This window comes from Pelodiscus sinensis, chromosome 32 (assembly GCF_049634645.1).
Source record: "Pelodiscus sinensis isolate JC-2024 chromosome 32, ASM4963464v1, whole genome shotgun sequence".
In the NCBI taxonomy this organism is placed as follows: domain Eukaryota; kingdom Metazoa; phylum Chordata; order Testudines; family Trionychidae; genus Pelodiscus; species Pelodiscus sinensis.
Window position 1 is genome coordinate 7,838,774 of NC_134742.1, and position 18,548 is coordinate 7,857,321.

At 49.6% G+C, this 18,548-nt stretch overlaps 1 protein-coding gene across 2 annotated transcripts in view; it reads left to right on the forward strand.

Annotated features, from left to right (window-relative positions):
- Positions 1-1,724: 1,724 nt before the first annotated feature.
- The window catches only part of LOC102452171 (C-type lectin domain family 2 member D-like), a 51,237-nt gene continuing 34,413 nt past the window's right edge, over positions 1,725-18,548 (forward strand). Inside the window, exon 1 of one of the 2 annotated variants that reach the window (XM_075914107.1) lies at positions 1,725-2,090. In XM_075914107.1, coding sequence (XP_075770222.1) covers positions 1,989-2,090 — 102 coding nt within the window. In that variant the 5' untranslated portion in view covers positions 1,725-1,988. The remainder of the gene's footprint in view (positions 2,091-18,548) is intronic. The other variant, XM_075914106.1, reaches the window with a different exon arrangement.

The window sequence follows — 18,548 nt, forward strand, 5'->3', positions numbered from 1 at the left end:
GTGGGTCTTTGCCCAGGAAAGCTTATGCTCCAAGAAATCTATTGGTCTATAAGGTGCCACAGGACTCCTCTGGCTTTTGCTAATCCAGACTAACAGGGCTATTCAGTTAGGGTATGTCTACACTACCCTCCTAGTTCGAACTAGGAGGGTAATGTAGCCATACCGCACTTGCAAATGAAGCCCGGGACTTGAATTTCCCGGGCTTCATTTGCATAAGCGGGGAGCCGCCATTTTTAAATCCCCGCTGGTTCGAACTAGGTTCCTATTCCGAACTACCGTTACTCCTCGTGAAATGAGGTGTACCGGTAGTTCGGTCTAGGCACCCTAGTCCGAACTACCTAGTTCGAGCCCCGTGTAGCCGCGCTACACGGGGTTCGAACCAGCGGGGATTTAAAAATGGCGGCTCCCCGCTTATGCAAATGAAGCCCGGGAAATTCAAATCCCGGGCTTCATTTGCAAGTGCGGTATGCCTACATTACTAGCGGGGTAGTGTAGACATACCCTCATAAGGTCAAGAACACATATTCCTGCTCATCCAGAAATATAATTTATGCCATGATGTGCTGACAGTGTCCGTCTGCTATGTACATTGGACAAACGTCTCAGACACTTCGCCAGAGAATCAATGCCCACAAAACAGCTATCAGACAGTGTCACAAAGAAAAAACAGTTTCTTGCCATTTCAACCAGACTGGGCATTGTCTCAACGACCTCACCACGTGCATCAAAGACTCTTCAACACAAGACTACAAAGGGAAGGCTCAGAACTGTCATTCATGCTTAAATTTGACACTTTACCACCGAGGGTCTCAACAAAGATGCTAATTACCTTACCTATTACAAAGATAGCTTCCCCAATTATCACCTCTAATATCATTAGCTCACAGACATTAACCTCCTCCTCACCCCCCCCCCATCTCCCCTCTGTTCTGAAATTTGATTTGTCCTTTTTATATGTGTTCATTTTTTTTTATTGTATCCCTTTGGTATATATGCTCATGCCAATTTTCTTCCACAGTTTCATCTGAGAAAGTGGGTCTGGCCCAGGAAAGCTCATCACCTAATAAACCAGCGGCTAGTCTACACTGGCATGATTTTCCAGAAATGCTTTTAATGGAAAAGTTTTCTGTTAAAAGCATTTTTGGAAGAGCATCTAGATTGGCAGGACGCTTTTCCACAAAAGCATTTTTTGTGGAAAAGTGTCTGTGGCCAATCTAGATGCGCTTTTCCGCAAAAAAGCCCCAATCACCATTTTCACGATCGGGTCTTTTTTGCAGAAAACAAATCTCTGCTGTCTACACTGGCCCGTTTGCGCAAAAATTTTTTTGAAAAAGACTTTTGCCGGGAGCAGCATAGTATTTCCGCAAAAGCAGTGACAATCTTACATGAGATCGTCAATGCTTTTGTGGATATTCAAGCGGCCAGTGTAGACAGCTGGCAAGTTTTTTCCGCAAAAGCAGATGATTTTGTGGAAAAACTTGCTAGCCTAGACACAGCCATCTTGTTAGTCTTTAAAGTGCTGCATAATCCTGTCTTTTGTTAGGGCTACTTCCCCTCTGATACTATTTGCCAAGGAGCAAAACTATCATTGCAAGCAGGGGAGTGCAACTCAGGGAACCAGGGCAGCAAAAAGAACACACAGTGGGACATGTTGTGAGACTTCGCGTCCTCTGCTCTGTCCCTTTTCTCCCTTTTTAACACAGCTGTAAAATGTAGGCAGCGGAAATTGACGCGTCCTGTGGGCAGGGCGACGGGCGGGGTTTCCGCAGAGCTACTAGCGTGCTCCGTGCCCCTAAATTGTCCTGGCAGGGTCCTGTGCAAATCTCTGAGATCCCATCGGCTCCTCTGCCCCAAGGGCTTCAGCGATCGGACCTGTTCCTCCCCCTCTTCCCTCCCCCAGGGCCTGGCTATCGCAGGGGGGCCCGTAGCTCCCGGCCGCCGCGCAACACTATAAGCAGCTGAAGCTTCTTTGTATTTCGCGGGCAGCGATGCCGGAGCGGATCCATCGCTCCGGCCGGGCCGCTTCGGGGGCTGCTGCCCTCGGCCCCGCGGCTTTGCGCTGGGGCGCGGCGGCGCCCATGGAGGGAGCGGTGAGCGCAGCGCGACACAGCCCCGGGGTGGGGGAGGAGAGATTTACTGGGAGGGGGCTCACGGGGGGGGGGGGGGATCGCGGGAGCCCCAGAATAATGGGGGGGGGGATTTGTTTGTTTTTGGGGCTGGGACCGAGCTACCGGGGGCTGAGCCCCGTTTGGGGCGGGCGTGGCCTGGGGGGCTGCCCCACCAGCAGGGAGGGAGGCGAGACCCACACAGAGGGGGGGGCTGTATTGGGGAGCGGCGGATCTCGGGGCGCCCGGCCCCAGCTGCTCCCCTCTTTGGCTGGGTAGCGAGGGCGGGGTCGGTGCGTGGTTTTTTGGGTCTGCTACGACGGGGCTGCGCTTTCACTGCGCCTCTGGGGGAAGGCAGAATTTCCCGTTGTCACAAACGCACCTTGCAGGGGCGGGGCTGCAGTTCCGCCCGGGCCCGCTAGAGGTCGCTGTGGTGCCGGGACCCGCCCAGCTGCGTTCTGGTGCTGACAGGCAGGTGCACGGATCTCAGGTCCCTGCGCGCCCCTCTGGCTGCAGCCGCCTCCAGCCCTCTGTGCATGGGGGAGAACCTGGAGCCCCAGGCGGCCGCCCCTTTTCTGGCTCGTCCAGAACCTCTTCCTGAGATGCCGGCTGCACTTCCCCCATCCCACTTATTTCTCTCTCCCTTTCCCCCATCCTGCTCCCCACAAAGTCCTGAGAACATCTTATTCCTACTTCAAAGATCCTCCGGAAAAGGGAATAAGATCCTCCGGAAAAGGGCTTTTTTTCCGGAGGATCGGGGCCAGTGTAGACGCTCTTTTCCGGCTTTTCTAAAAGCCGGAAAAAAGCGGCGGACATTTTTATTTAAATGCCGCGGGGGATATTTAAATCCCCCGCGCATTTCCCTATTGCGATTTCAAAAATTACCACGCCCCTTCCGGAAAAGGGGCCAATGTAGACGTAGCCAGTGAGATTATCACGATTCAACTATTAACCAAACCAGTAACTAATATATTTAAGTGATACTTCCAAATCCAGCAACGGTAACAGCATAAAAACACACAAGAACTCGGAGCATGCTCAGGACTCGTGCACCCCTGTGTTTAACTTGGAGGAGTGGGGAGACAGCCTCAGGGTGATCAATCCTTCAGCCAGGCAAACAAAAAAGACACATGCCCTCAACACTCGGAACAAAGGGGTTGAGGGTTTTTATACCATAACCTGATGTCCGGTACCATATTAGGGTCTGTTCTTGGGCAGGGCCGGATAGGCTGGTAATGTGCAATATTGCCCTATTGGATTTTTCATGATGCCCGCCTGGTGGCCCCATGGACAGTGCCTGATGTGGGCATGGTCAGTGTGTGTGACAGTTGTCTTATCTCCTTATGTCTACTTCAAGGACCGGCCAACAGAGTCTTATCTATCTCTGCAGCTGTGCTCTCTTCTCATGCTCACCTCCCTGTTCTTTGATGCCTACAAGGCATCACTTCCATTCACTGAAAGCTGCATTGTGCACTTGCAAGTTATGCTTTCTCAGAGTGTGTGGGCGGCCTACATTTTCTGTGAGGGGCCTTTGTGTGGCAGAATGGGCACTGTGCGCGTGAGGCTGTGGTCAAAAGGACCTGCTCTGAAACAGCAATGAACTACTCAGTGCCTGGCTGCGCCACCCAGCGCCCTGCCAGCTGGGAACACCCCACCCTGGCCATGCAGCCCGTGGGGAATTGCCCACTGCTGGGCGGGTTGTGCTGGAGCCACGGAGCAAGGAGTGCCTCAGCCCCGGCTGTAGCTGTTGGCTGCGCAGCAGTGCCATCTCTGTGGGGCTCTGGGCTGAGACTGACTCAGACTTGTAGGAAAACGTGTCCTCGCTGATGGGTGAGGTAAGGGGGATAATTGCCCAGGCCCAGTGCTGCAGGGACAGCAGCAGCTAGGGTTGCCAGATGGTTTCTAAAAAAATACCAGACAAAAACTTGATAAAAATTTGTTGAAGGGGGAAAAAAAAAAGCGCCCGGGAGTAACCAGGGAAAAGCAAGCAGGGAACGTGACATGAAGAACAGAAGAAAGTCTTGACGGCCATGGTGGAGCTGATAACATGCATGGCAGACTCATATGACAGCCAGATTCACAGGTACCGCTTCCATCGCATGCTAGCCCACATTCCCTTCTCGCTAAGTTCCATAGCCTCCTCTCCCAGGGACCCTAGAGGGGTTAGGGTTGATTTTAAGGGGAGCCTCACATTCCTCTCTCAGGGATGTGCCCCAGCACAAGAGGCTGTTTGTCAGTCTCACATGCATGCGTGATTACTGAACAGGGGGCTTGCAATACACTGCTGTCCCTTCTCTGTTCCCGCCCTGATTTCTTTTTCTGACCCTTCTTTCTTATGTTCCCTAAATAACAATGCATGATTTCCCAACAACTGTAACTTTTGTGTTGCATGAGGGGGGTTTACAGGTGTTGAGGCTGTTCCCCACTTTGGCACTCCAAGGCTATGTCTACACTCGAGGCTTCTTGCACGAGTAAAATGCAAATAAGGCTAAGCGTGGAATATTGCCAAGCCTCATTTGCATACTTAATGAGCCACCATTTTTTTCAGAAGAGGCTCTTGCACAAGAAGAAGAGTCTACACTGCCCCCTCTTGCGCGATGCCGTTACACCTATTACTTTTCAGCCTTAGAGTTTGTAAAGTCAGATTTAAGTTAGATTTAATATTGTAACTGGTGCGTGTGTTTCTCTCCCCTTGTACGGTTACTACCTAGGAACAACTTTCATTGCTAAGCTGGTTGCTTTTCACTTTCCCCTCCCCAGGGCTGTTGTTGGGTTCCCCATTCACGCTGCAACAATGTTCCTTGCATCTAAGCTACAGCCCCCATGGTACCCAAAAATCCTGTGGGGTTTGCTCACCAAGGGGGTTATCTGCAGAGTGGTTGTGGTGTGGGAATGGGATAGGGAGGTGCTGAACCTGGGGGCTTATGAGGGTGGCAACTTAAAGTGCTGTTAAACTAGCCCAGGGGTCTCCAAACTTTTCAGCCCGAGGGCCGCATTAACTATCAAACAGCAGTTCGGGGGCCGACTACACACTTGAGGTCCAAATAAAAAACAATCAAAACATGGATGTTGTTTTTAATTATTTATTTAATATTATTTTATTCAGTTATTATTTAATAACACATTCATACACTACACATGAACACCTGTATTAGTGTGAATGGTGAAATTGTTTCCTGGATGCCAAAATAGCAGACATTTCTGGCTTTAGATTTGTTGTCCCTAACATCAACAGTGACCTGAGATTATCATCGGACAAGTTTGTTCTCAAATTGTTCTTCACGTATTTCATTCTTGAAAATGTTTGTTCACACAGGTATGTTGTTCCAAAGATTGAAAGGTACCTTGATGCAAAAGTTTTGACATTAGGAAAGTCTTCCTTGGGCAAAAACTGGTAAAAACCCACCAGTCCTATTTTGAACTTGTCCCTAAGGAGGTCATTTGCTTGCAACTCAATGACTTCCAGCTGCAGTTCATCTGGGCAACTGGCCACATCTGCTTCAAATGGGTTTTGAAACAATCTCACTTCTTCTGCCTTTGAATCCAAAAAGGTCTCCACGGGCTGGATGAGAGGGCCTCGCGGGCCGCATCCGGCCCCTGGGCCGTAGTTTGGAGACCCCTGAACTAGCCCATGGAGTCCAAAGGCGCAGGAGGGTCACAACTTGGCATTGCTGTGCAACCAGCCTGCTGAGTCCAGGGACAGATAAGGACTCAGCTGCTGAGTGCTGATTAACCCACCTCTCAGACTGCTGTGGTAGTAGGTGTGTCTGTGTGTTCCTCTCATTTTAGTGCAGGAAGAGCCCAGCCCTGGGGAACCTAGAACCTGCAGGAGAGCCCCATTGGGAGGGAATTGGCAGAAGGGAGAAGTACAGCCCCCGTGGGAACACAAATAACACAAGCAGCACATTAATAGAATTATAACACCCCTGCCCCCCTGAAGAATAACCCTAATAAAGAAGCATGCCCAAAAGTAACGGGCAAATCTGGTAACAGCTATTACAGCAAGAGGGAATCGAAAAGAGGTGCATCCAGAGTGCCACGCCAGGGGGCGAACACGGGCCATGCAAGCCAACAGTCCCAGCTGCCTTTTCTGTCCCATATGTTATTACACAGAGGCTACATCTACACTGGCACCCTTTTCCGGAAATGCTTAAAATGGAAACTTTTCCATTATAAGCATTTTTGGAAAAAGTGCATCTACATTGGCAGGATGCTTTTCCGGAAAAGCGTCCGTGGCCAATCTAGACGCGCTTTTCCGCAAAAAAGCCCTGATCATCATTTTCGCGATCGGGGCTTTTTTGCGGAAAAGAAATATCTGCTGTCTACACTGGCCCTTTTCTGAAACAGTTTTCTGGAAAAGGACTTTTGCTTGAATGGGAGCAGCATAGTTTTTCCGGAAAAACACTGACGATTTTATATTAGATCGTCACTGCTTTTCTGGATATTCAAGGGGCCAATGTAGACAGCTGGCAAGTTATTCGGAAGAGTTGCTGATTTTCCAAAATAGCTGGCCAGTGTAGACACAGCCAGACTGTTTGTCCTGCCCCCCTCACTGAGCCACGCAGGAGTAAGTGAGAGTCTCCTTTGCAGCCTGAGTGTGTAGAGAGCAGGGACAGAACCATTATAGAAATCAAGAATGGGGTGGGTCAGATCAGAGCCCCATGGCAACAGTTCTGGTCTCACTGATGGGTTTTATCTTCCAGATAATGGGGCTCAACCTGTGCTATGGAAACATCCAGGTGTCCTCGCAGGTGTAATTGGGGCCGCAGTGGTTGTCATTATTGCTTTAGCAGTAGCTCTGGGAGGTAAGTTCCTACCCCTTGAAGATTCAGTCTTGGAGCATGGTGCTTTCTGCCTTGGTGATGACTATCTCCTATCTGTAGTAGGGACCTTGAAAGGTCATTGAGTCCAGTTGCTGGACTAACTACCATCCTTTACAGATTTTTAACCACAGACCTCTAAATGGCCTCCTTAAGGATTGAACTCACAACTCTAGGTTTAGCAGGTGAATGCTTAAACCACTAAGCTATCCCTCCCTTGCAGTGCCTACTCCTGGGTTCTTGTAGACAAGAGAGTTTTATAATGTCTGATGTACGTAATGGGTAGTGTGAGAATAAATGTTAAGCAGCGTTAACTTTGCTGGCCACCCTTCTCTGGTTAGCAGGGAGAAACAGTCTTCTAGGCCCGTGCTAAAGATGCATCAGGTGGACACTGCATGTGTCTGTATCTGACATTAACATAGACACAGATTAGATGGATCCTTGTGATTCAGAATGATCACACCGCTGCTCTTAGGAGTAATTAGAATACAGATTCTATTATAAAGAAAATATGACGAATTAAAAGTTTGTATTAACAGAAGCTTTGTAGTGGAACTTTAAGCAACAGCAAGATAGGATGTGGGCATATGTGTGCCTGTGTGTGTGAATATGCATATACCAGAATAATGTTATGATGGCAATAAATGTGGTGTTTTGCCTTCTCACCCTGGAAAGATATCCCATGAAATTCTTTCAAGGATAAAAATTGAGACAGGTTGAGGGTCCCCTTCCTGGCCTGTGGTACAGGTTTGCGGTTTTTGTATTGTATACTGTGTGCTGAAAATATTGTTAGTGAGGTTAAGAACTATTAGCAGGTCTCGACAATCTATGTAATCTACTCGCCCCGGGATTACAACCCAGAAGAGCCGAGTTCGGGTGATCTCCGCATGCTGGTGAGCAGGGCTCACCATGGCTCAGCGAGCACTGACTATTAGTAAGTCCCAACAACTAATTGGTTAAACTAGGATGAGAAGTTGATAAACATTAGACATTTAAAATGTTAAAGGACCCGGAGGCGTGGGGGGTAGCTGTGGAGCCCACCCTCCTGTAAATTGATAGTGGGACAAAGCCAGTGTCCGTGGAAAGGGGCTGATCAGCACAGAAAGCAGGATCAGGATCAGGCCCAGACAAGCAGGCAGGAAGCTAGCGAGATTGGAAAACAGGTTCAGAGTCCTGAGAGCACAGTGGCAGGAGTAAAGGAAAGCAGTAAGTCCAGGCATTGGAAATTCAAATCCCTGGAATAAAATGTGGAGTGGTAACATCTGAATGAAAGAATTATTCCTTTTGGAGATGAGCAAGTATTTTAAGGAAAAAGGGCGAGATGTTAACTCTGCAGAGCCTGGAGGGAATGGAGACATCAGAATGTTGTAAAAAATGCTAAAAAGAAGAAAAGCGTGATAGGAAAAGAATTCTTGGTTTCTTTGCAGCCTTTCTAAAGGAAAAGTGGACACTTTTCCAAAGAAATGTCTGTAAATAAACCAGGCATAGAGACAATCTGATTTAATATTTGACTATGGACACGTTAGTTAAATTTGCTAAAAGAGCAGAAAGGGTTTCTATTGAGACTTGACCACCCAAATGTATAAAATGTGCACGATCTATGCACAGCTGTGTAAAAATAATTAAAGTAGTGTAAAGGAGATTAAATAAAGGAGAATGCATGCGTGTATGCATCTCTGTGAGATTTTTAAGACCTCCTTAAACACTTCTGTTTTGTAGGTTTGTAAAACTCTGTTTTGTAGGCTTCAGATGATTTGGTTTGGTTTGGTTTTTAATAAAGCCAATTCATTCAAAGTTGTAAAAGTGACAAGGCACTTTTTGCCAGACAAAGGAAACTAGTGTTGCTTGGCTTTTGGTATTCAACATGTAACCCTTAAGGTATCTCAATGCTTTATGAGGTTCAATATCTTCTTATAAACCAAGATATGACTGATACAAGGGGTAGCCAAAACCAAGAAAATGGGGAGAGATTCTGAATTTCTTGTTCAGTTACTACCTGAAAATAAAGGTAAAGGTTTGCAAAGTAGAGAAACTCACAAATTTTGCCACTGCACGGTTTACCCCTCTCTTCAGATAATTTATGAATATGTTGCCTAGGATTGGTCCAAAGTCAGACCCCTGGAGGACACCACTAGTTACCTCTCTCTATTCTGAAAACTGATTGGCTGCATCTAGACTGGCAAGATTTTGCGCAAATACTTTTGCGCAAAAGCATCCATGCCAGTGTAGGTGCTCTCTTGCGCAAGAAAGCTCTGATGGCCTTTTTAGCCATCGGGCTTTCTTGCGCAAGAAATTGACTTGTCTGTCTACATTGGCCCTCTTGCACAAGAATGCTTGCGTAAGAGGGCTTATCCCTGAGTGGAAGAGTCAGAGTATCTGCGCAAGAACCACTGATTTTGTAGAGTACAAAGTCAGTGTTCTTGCGCAAATACTCGCAGCCAGTGTAAACAGGCGGCAAGATTTTGCACAAAAGCGGCCGCTTTTGCGCAAAGTCTTGCCAGTCTAGACGCAGCCATCATGTATATCTTCTCTTTGTTTCCTGTCTCTTAACATTTACCAGTCCACGAAAGGACCTTTCCCCTTATCCCATGACAGTTTAGTTTGCTTAAGGGGGGGACCTTGTTAAAGGCTTTCTGGAAATCTAAATGCATTATATCCCCTGGATCCCTGTAGTGAGTCAGCGTGGGGCTCCCGCTGACCCTGAAAAGGAAATTCTCCCTAAGTGGGCTTGGCCAGAGCAACCCAGCCTCACCCACAGGAAGCAGAAAGGTGGGGCTGGGAGTATAAAAGGAGCTCAGCGCTCAGTTGGAACCCAACGGCCAAGCCAGCCAGATGCTCCAGCCGAGCGCCCTAGAAGAAAGGTCCGGCTGCCTCACCCAAGAAGGGAGGACAGGCAGGTACCGTCAGGTCCCCTGCCGGGCCCAGGAGACTGGATTGGGCGTCCTAGGCTGCTGCCAAGCCCCCATGACTGGTAAGGGGCATGTCAGTTGCTGACATGCCCTGAAGACTGGCCTGGGTGGCCCCAACTGCTGGCAGACCCAGGAGATTGGCCTGTGCTGTGGGGACCACTGATCAACCCCGACCTGGAGCCCATGGACACACGGCCAGCCCCACTGTCCCTGGCGGATCCTGAGAACCAGAGGCTGAGGCAGGTAGGTGGGAGAAGTGGGAAGCAGCCCAAGGACAGCCAACATTGGGTCGGTTGAGGAAATGGACGTCAACTGGTCTGTGTGTTGCGGTCAGGATCCCCACTGTCCCAGTGGCACCCCGCACTGCCACTGTTAGGGCCATGGGCTGGGACGCAGTGGAGTGGGTGGGCCTGCGTCCCCCCCACCTCTTTCCTTGGGGGGCAGGTTTCCCCCCGAGACCTGACTAAGGGTGCGGCTTTTCTAAGCTGAGGCTCAGCCTGACTCCAGGCCTGAGCCCCTGAACTGCTTTTGGGGTTTGCTTCGGGCTCGGATCTGGACATTCAGACTACGGCTCAGCTGGGCTATAGGCCAGAGACCCCGCTTTTACCCACTGGTAGGCCAGTCCTGGAGCAGGGTTCCCTAGGCCCCCAAACTGGTCCGACCACTGTCTGGTGAGGCAGCATGGCCTCCCTCCAGCCAGAGACGCGTCCAGTCCCCTTCGTCTGAATGCTTGTTGACCCCCTCAAAGAATTCTAGTTGATTTAAGGTGTAAATGGTCTTTGGGAGCAAGCCCAGCAGCAGCAAATCCAGTAGCAGCAGCAAGCCCAGCAGGTCACGTCCACTTGTTGGGGTCTGATTCCCCCTAGTGGCCACTCCATGGAACTGGCTGAATTACTGCACCACTCTTAATCTTCTGTTGTATTCAGAGGAAATGCAACCCAACACCATGGGTGGGAGGAACAAGGGGCCCACCAGCAGCAGGTGGGGCCAAAGCCCCTGGGCATGGGGGAGTTAGTGGGGAAGGGAGGATGACACCAGCAACAAGGATCAGCCCCCAACACACCACACTCACCAGCAGTGACAGAGGAAATGGAGCAACCCAGCCCCAGCTCTCTCTGCTATCCCGGGGCATTACTGGGTTGTCAGGTGTCCTGTATTCACCCAGACAGTCCAGTACTTTCACCTCCTGTCCGGTAAAAGAATTCAGAGAATACCAGACACCTAAAATGTTCAATATTTTCAGATTTTTTTCCCCAGCCAGGAGGCAAAAATGCTGGGCACCTGGCAACCCTACAAACACTCAGTGCCCGGCCTCCCTCCACCTCCTCCCCCGGCTCCCAACACCCCCAGCCCTCCAACCCCAGTCCCTATGCTTACCCAGGTCCTCAAGGTTGCCGGCACAAAATGTCTGCCAACCAATGACTTTGGTCTCCCCCCTCCCCCTTTTTTTTCCCTTCAACAGAATTTTCTCCTAGTTTTTTTTGGGGGGGGGGGAGGGAGGGGGCGCTAGTATTTTTGTTTCCACCATCTGGCAACCCTACAGAGGGGCAGGTCAGGATAGCCCATGTGCTCACCGGCGGGAAGCAGAGTGACACAACTGAGGGAACAGAACAGGCCACACCACCACTGCCGGCACCAGAACCCTGGCCAGTAGTCCCCTGGGCACATCGGCTGGTGGGAAGAGGGAGAAGACGGAGCAAAGGGAGGGAAGGGGTGGGGCAAGGTTGGGAGCAGCAGAGGGCGGAGCAGATGAAGGGAATGGCAGGGTCTGGGGGGCAGGGGATTTGTCTCTTCCTTGGGCTGGGTGAGGGTCACATGGTCTGTCCCCCCTCCCCTCATGTGCGTTCACGCCAGTCACCCCTCTGTGTGAACCTTTCTGCATTGAGGCCTGCATGGTGGAGGGAAGGGGGCAGAGTGCCCTGGGGCAGGCTGTCCCCTCACCACCTACCAGGTTGTGTGTGTTGCCATTTGCTATGAAGCAGCAGGTGCTGGCAGCTCTCAGAGAGCAGCCGTGTAACCCACGGGTCTGATCTGTTCTCAGAGTCCCTGTGCTCCCGTGCCTGCTTGTTCTCCACTGAGAGATGGGAATGATCTCTCTCTCTCTCTCTCTCTCGTTCTCTCTCTCTTTTTCTCCTAGTGGAAAGATCTAAACATCCTCCTCCCTGCCCCCCTACTTCTCCTGGGTGCCCAGAGAACTGGATCAGAATCCAGGGGAAATTCTACTATTTTTCGAATGCCGAAGGGAACTGGACCGACAGCCAGAAGAACTGCTCCTCACACGCTGCCTCCCTGGCCGCGATTGAGAGTCTGCAGCAGCTGGTGAGCCGCACGGACGCTTTGTGCAAAGCCTGGCGATCGCCGGCACCGTAGGCTGGGCTGGAGTCAGGCTGGGCCCAGCCCCTGAAGGACAAAGGGGAGTTGGGCGGGCCAGAGTTGGTGAGGTTTTGGCAGTCAAACCTTGGGTGGTCCTGGGGCTCCAGGCTCCCTGACTCTGAACGTGCTCAGAGCCCCAGTTTGAGACTCCCCCTGTGCAGGGCAGAGCCAGCTGCAGGCCCAGCAGTAAGGCCCGATGAAGAAATGGGCTTTAGGGACTGGTGCCTGGGGCCCCTTCAGCTTGGGGCCCTGGCTGCAGCCTGCAATGCCCGTGTTCTGGGCCATCCCCATCCCAGACTGCTCCACTCCCCTGAGGGACGTGCCTGGGAGCTGGGCTGGAGGGAGCGCATTGGGCTGGGGCCAGGTCACGCTATTTCGTAGCACCGCAGTGAATGCAGGGGTGGAGCATCCCCTGTTGCCAGTCCCAGTCCTCCCCTAAACCCTGGTAATCTCCCGGGCCCTGTCACTTGAGGAAAAGGGTCTTGGAAGAGGGGATGGAGCAGGGGTGGGAAGAGGTGGAGTCAGATGGAGCCTGGGGTGGCAGGAGAGAGCGGGGGTTGTCCTTGGTCCTGCATCTTCCTAGGGCAGGCACTAGGTAGGGTCCTATCTTAGCCCCCTCCCCAACTTCTTGCCCTGACCCCCTCCCCAAAGTGGAGGTTGCACAGAGACAGCGCTTGAATGAAATGTGTTACTTTTACCCTTGCTCCCCAGCTCCGCAAAGCCCCAGAGTTCCCCCATGGTTGGGGTGGGGACAGTTCACCCTGCCCTGTGCTCCCTGCCCTCCACTGCCCTGCCCTGGTGGCAGGGGTCTGTCTGCCCTCCTGTCAGGATTATGAGGGTTAGCCAGCATCCTGGGGTACCTCTAGACTACAGGGTTTTGTCGACAGTATCTGTCGACAAAACTTCTGTCGACGAAGAGCGTCTAGACACATTCAGTTCTGTCGACAAAGCAAGCTGCTTTGTCGACAAAACCCTGTAGTCTAGACACAACCCTACATGCAATAACACCTTCTGTCGACAGAAGGCGTTATGCCTCGTAAAATGAGGTTTACCAGCGTTGACAAAACTGCTGAGTTCTGTCGACATTACATCGACAGAACTCAGCGGTAGTGTAGATGCAGGTATAGTTTTGTCGACAAAAGTCCACTTTTGTCGACAAAACTCTGTAGTCTAGACGTACCCCTGGGGATTAAGGAGTTAACTACACCTAGCCAGGTGGAGTGACCTGTAGGAATGTAGGTGGGACTTTCAAACTGGGACAAATGAATTTGGGTTTTTTCCTTTCTCCTTTTTTGTCTCTGGGGAGTCCTCTGCAGCTACAGTGGGGGACAGACATGTCTCTCTCTCTCTCCAAGAAACAATTCTTCTTTTTCTGTAAGTAGGGTAAAGTTTAGGTACTTTCGTTAGGCTTTATTGTTTTAAGGGTTGGTTATGGGATCTGAAAAATGGCACTGCTTAAGAGATGTTTGGTTTTTCTTTTTAACTAAGTTCTAGCCCATGGTGTAATTCCTCCATGAATATATTTTGTTACCTTCCCATCTGATCCTTATGCTGCAACAGGAATATTGTTGTAATAATAAAAGATTTTCTTTTATTTTTATTAACCTGGCATTGGTTAATTGTGTGCCTGATTTTTATAATAGGGGTGAGATTTCCCAAATGATCTTCCCCTAATATTTGGGTGGTGGCAGTGGAAGTTTTATTCCCAAAATCTAGGGTTTTAAGATTTTGGGGGAAGTTTTATACCAAAGCCTGGTAGATAAGGCTTTGGGGTACACTTGCTGGCCCCAACTTCTGCATTTATCATGCCAGAGTGGGGAAGGAGCCATGACACCTCCTCCCGCAACTCCTTCTCCCTTCTGGACCTGCTGCACCCCAAGAAGGGGCCACTTGGCAGATTGTGACCTTGCTTCACCCAGTATGTGCCACAGCCCCAGGACCTGGTCGGCTGAAGGGTTAATACTGATCTGATTCCTTCACCCAGTAACAGTGAAAGAGGCCTCTGGAAATCCCCTGCTGCCAGAGGGGGGGAGCAGCAGAGTTGGGCTAACAGCTGGTTTTGTTGGGTTTCTAAGCGCTCCCTGCTGCCCTACCCAGGCAGACTGGACCACTGGATCGGCCTCCGGAAGGACGCAGTCGGGGTCTGGAGATGGGTCAATGGCACCGAGTTCGACCATCGGTGAGTCTGTTTCTTTGCATTGGGTGGGAGTTGATGGAAATACCCCACTGGCTGCTTTCACCTCCCCTCCTGTCTGGGGCAGTGCAGAGAGGGGGAGATCCTGAGGGGCTGTGAGTGCGGTAGCTCCCCTCCCTCTCCTGGGGTGTCTCCCCCGGTCTGTGCCTGGCACACACTGACTCTCGCTCCTACTGCCTCTGGCTTGCAGGTTTGAAATACAAGGAGGAGCCGACTGTGCCTACCTGGATGACGACCTCAACGTTAGCAGCTCCAGCTGCAGCACGCCGAGGAAATGGCTCTGTAGCAAACCTGATGCCCCTACCCAGGGAGAGGAGCGTGTCGTGGGAGGGAAATCATGAGCCCAAAGGAATCCGTTCCGGTTCCCTTCATGACCTCCGAGTGGAGGGTTAAGGCCCAGCTGGAGAAAGCAAACCCCAGTCCCACCCCTGGAGCCAAAACCCACCCACCCCCAGCCCGATCCTTCCTGGCCACCGGGAGTGTTGGGGTTGCCATGCTGTGGCCCGGGCTCCAGCCCTCCCTGGCAGCCAAGAAGCCCGACTGTAGTGCTGCAGCCCCAGCCCTCCCTGAAGGCTAGGAAGCCAGGCTGCTATGCTGTGTCTCCACCCTTCCCTAGCATCCAAGGAGCTAAGCTGCCATGTCACAACCACAGCCCTCCTGCCTGCCAGGCATGTAGGCAGTTTTGGGAAGGAAAGATTCAAAAAACATAAAGATCATGTGTTACGAGAGGAAGTGAACCGGGTAGTTAACCCAGTGCTACCAGGAATCAAGGGACGGTCACAGGAAGAGCAATTTACAGTTTAGAATGTGCATGCTATAACCCAACTGGTTAATGAGACACAACATTAAATTAATCAGCCTGTTGTGGTGTCCAACATGCTAGCCATTAGCCACATGCAGGTATTTGGCAAGCAGAGTGTGGCTAGTTGGCTTGGCCAGTGCAGCTCTTTGGCCAGTTGAGTGTGGCCTCAGAACTGGTTGGATTTTAAAAATATTGGCTGTGTCTAGACTGGCAAGTTTTTCCGCAAAAGCAGCTGGTTTTGCGGAAAAACATGCCAGCTGTCTACACTGGCCGCTTGAATTTCTGCAAGAACACTGACTTCCTACTGTCTGAAATCAGTGCTTCTTGCGGAAATACTAAGCTGCTCCTGTTCAGGCAAAAGTCCTTTTGCGCAAAGCTTTTGTGCAAAAGGGCCAGTGTAGACAGCTCAGATTTGTTTTGCGCAAAAAAGCCCCAATCGCGAAAATGGCGATTGAGGCTTTTTTGCGGAAAAGAGCATCTAGATTGGCACGGATGCTTTTCTGCAAAAAGTGCTTTTGTGGAAAAATATCTGTGCCAATCTAGACGCTCTATCCGCAAATGTTTTTACCGGAAAACTTTTCCGTTAAAAGCATTTGTGGAAAATCATGTCAGTCTAGACGTAGCCTGTTCAGTACAAGGATCAATATTGAGGAAAAAAAATGTTCTGCTCTTTATTTGTGGAATGTGTAGTCAACACAATAACGAAAGCATTATAATCCCACCTAATCAAAGATGAACAATTTGCGGAGTTGGTATTGTCCCAGATGTTTTCAAAAGTCAGAAAAGAAGTGATCCACATGTGTTGCTCCTTGTATGTCTCATTCACTATCTCAGTACCAGTGTGTGACTCAGACAACGAGATGTACAGACAGTTGGCGGCTGTCTGTTCCATTAACAACCCCAAAGCTGACATCGTCAGAGAATGTGTCACTGGTGAGGCTGACCAAACGGGAAAGTAAGATGGAGAGGATGACCTACTCTGGAATGGCCAATTTTGTGTGGCAACCAATCAAAAGAGGTTCCAGTGCGATTCCTGTAATTCTGGTCAGTATTTCCCCACTAGGATTGGAGTTAAAGGCATTGTTAGCTGGTAATGAGACCCATCTCATAGAAATTACTAATGATAAGGGTGAAGCCAAACAATCACCTTATTGGGGGGAGGGATAGCTCGGTGGCTTGCGCATAAGCCTACCAACTCCAGGATTGTGAGCTCAATTCTTGCAGAGAGGACTTGGGGCAAAAATTTGTCAGGGATGGTACTTGGTCCTGCTTTGTGAAGGCAGGGGACTGGACTTGATGACCTTTCAAGGTCCCTTCCAGTTCTAGGAGATAAGCAATCTCCATTAATTTAATGAATGAGGGTGATGGGTCTTCAGCCACTCCTGTGGTGGATGTGGGATTAAAAGGATGAGTGATAGGCCAAGCATTTGCTGTTGGAATTATTTTCATTATTTTGGGATATACAGAATGTCACTCCACCAGGTGCAAGCAAAGATCTAGACAGGTACCTAACATAGATGACAGCAAATTCATAGATATGGTGCACATCCCAGAAAGGCACTAGAATATCTAAAGTGTCTGCTGTCTGATACACCTCCACCCCAAGCAGTGGACAATGACATTGAAATTGTCCCCACAAATCCCTGACCATTTACATCCATACCTGTGTGAAAGGGATCATTTTACAAATCTCTCTGTCAAAGGGGCCCATGTACTCTGTAATCGCTTGCTTTATTATAGTAGTATTATTTGCTTATATGAAAGTAATTTGGCTGTAACGCAAGGGACCTACAGGCCATATCCTGTATGATAAGCTAAGGCAAAATTAGCATTTTTCTCTGGGACATTTCTCCCAGATAGTAGATATTCAGGATTTTGATTAGTTCAAGAAGTTAGGGAAGAAGAGGAGGAAAAAGAGCAGGAGGATTTGGGAGTTAAGATTAGTCTCTAAACTTTGTCTTTAAACTTTGTCTTTCCAATGGTCTCTTAGGCTAAGTCTACACTACATTTCTCTTTCGAAAGAGGAATGCAAATGAGGCCGATTGAAAATTCATATGAAGCGCAGATTTACAAATCTCACGCTTCATTTGCATAATTGTGTGAGAGCGCTTTTTTTGAAAGAGTTTTTCACAAAAAAACCCGCAGTTTAGACGGGGTTCTTTTGGAAAACAAACAAACCTTTTTTGAAAGAACCTGTACACCTAATTTTTTTTTCAGGAGTACGTTCTTTTGAAAAAGGTTTTGTTTTTGTTTTGTTTTCTTTTCAAGAGAACCCCATCTAGACTGCAGTTTCTTTTTTGAAAAACTCTTTTACGAAACAGCGCTCTCATGTGATTATGCAAATGAAGCACGAGATTTGTAAATCTGCGCTTCATTTGAATTTTCGATCGGCTTCCTTTACGTTCCTCTTTCAAAAGAGGAATGTAGTGTAGACATGCCCTGAGATTAATCTAGGTTTAAATCAGTCAGTTAAGTAAACTAAGCTAACTTCAATACCTTACAGCATAAGCTTCTGCACCTCACACTCAAGAACTGAAAAACTCAGACCAGACCTATTTTGACATACTGGAGGCAACTCTTGGCTGTCGTTTCATATCACCATGTTATCGAGAACAAGTGTGAGTATATTAAACCACCGCTTATAGCTATAATCCCGTATGTATCTTAGACTGCTGATACTGCATTTGTAACCCTGATTGTATAACTCACGTTGCTATTTGATCTAGTCCATATATTTAAATAAATTTTTCAACTGTTTTATCTGTGTGAACATCCTGTCATACCCCCAAGGATCTTCTGTACATTCTGTGCAGCCTGATTCTGGGACGAGAATCTTATTATCTTCTGCTCCGTTCAAATGGCAAGCCAACCACTACAAATAAATAATATTCACCCTCCTTAAATCAGGCAACAATAAGGAAACTAACGTTGGGCGTCCCAGTACTTCCAGGTCCTGTGGCAGCCGGGGAGAAAGGGAACTTTCCCCCACAGCCAGAGGTGTAGCAAGGGGGGAGGCGGGGAGAAGAGGGGTGCCATGCTGGGGTGGGTGCCAATTTAGCTGCCTGTGAATATCCCCTGCAGCACTGACTCCAACTTCCGCCCTCTCCTGGTCCAGCTGGAGGCTGGGGTGCAGCTGCAGGCTGGGCAGACCCCGGAGCTACCAAACTCTCACGAGCTGCAGGGGCAGTTGCAGGTGAGGGCTGACCCCTAGAGTTCAGCCTCCCCACTCGTTGGAGGGGAGTAAATGGAAACCGGGGCCAGCTCCTGGAGTCCCTTGTCTCTGTGAGGATCAGCTGCAAGAGCTGCGTCACACTCACCACTGGCCAGCTCCTTCCATGAACCCTT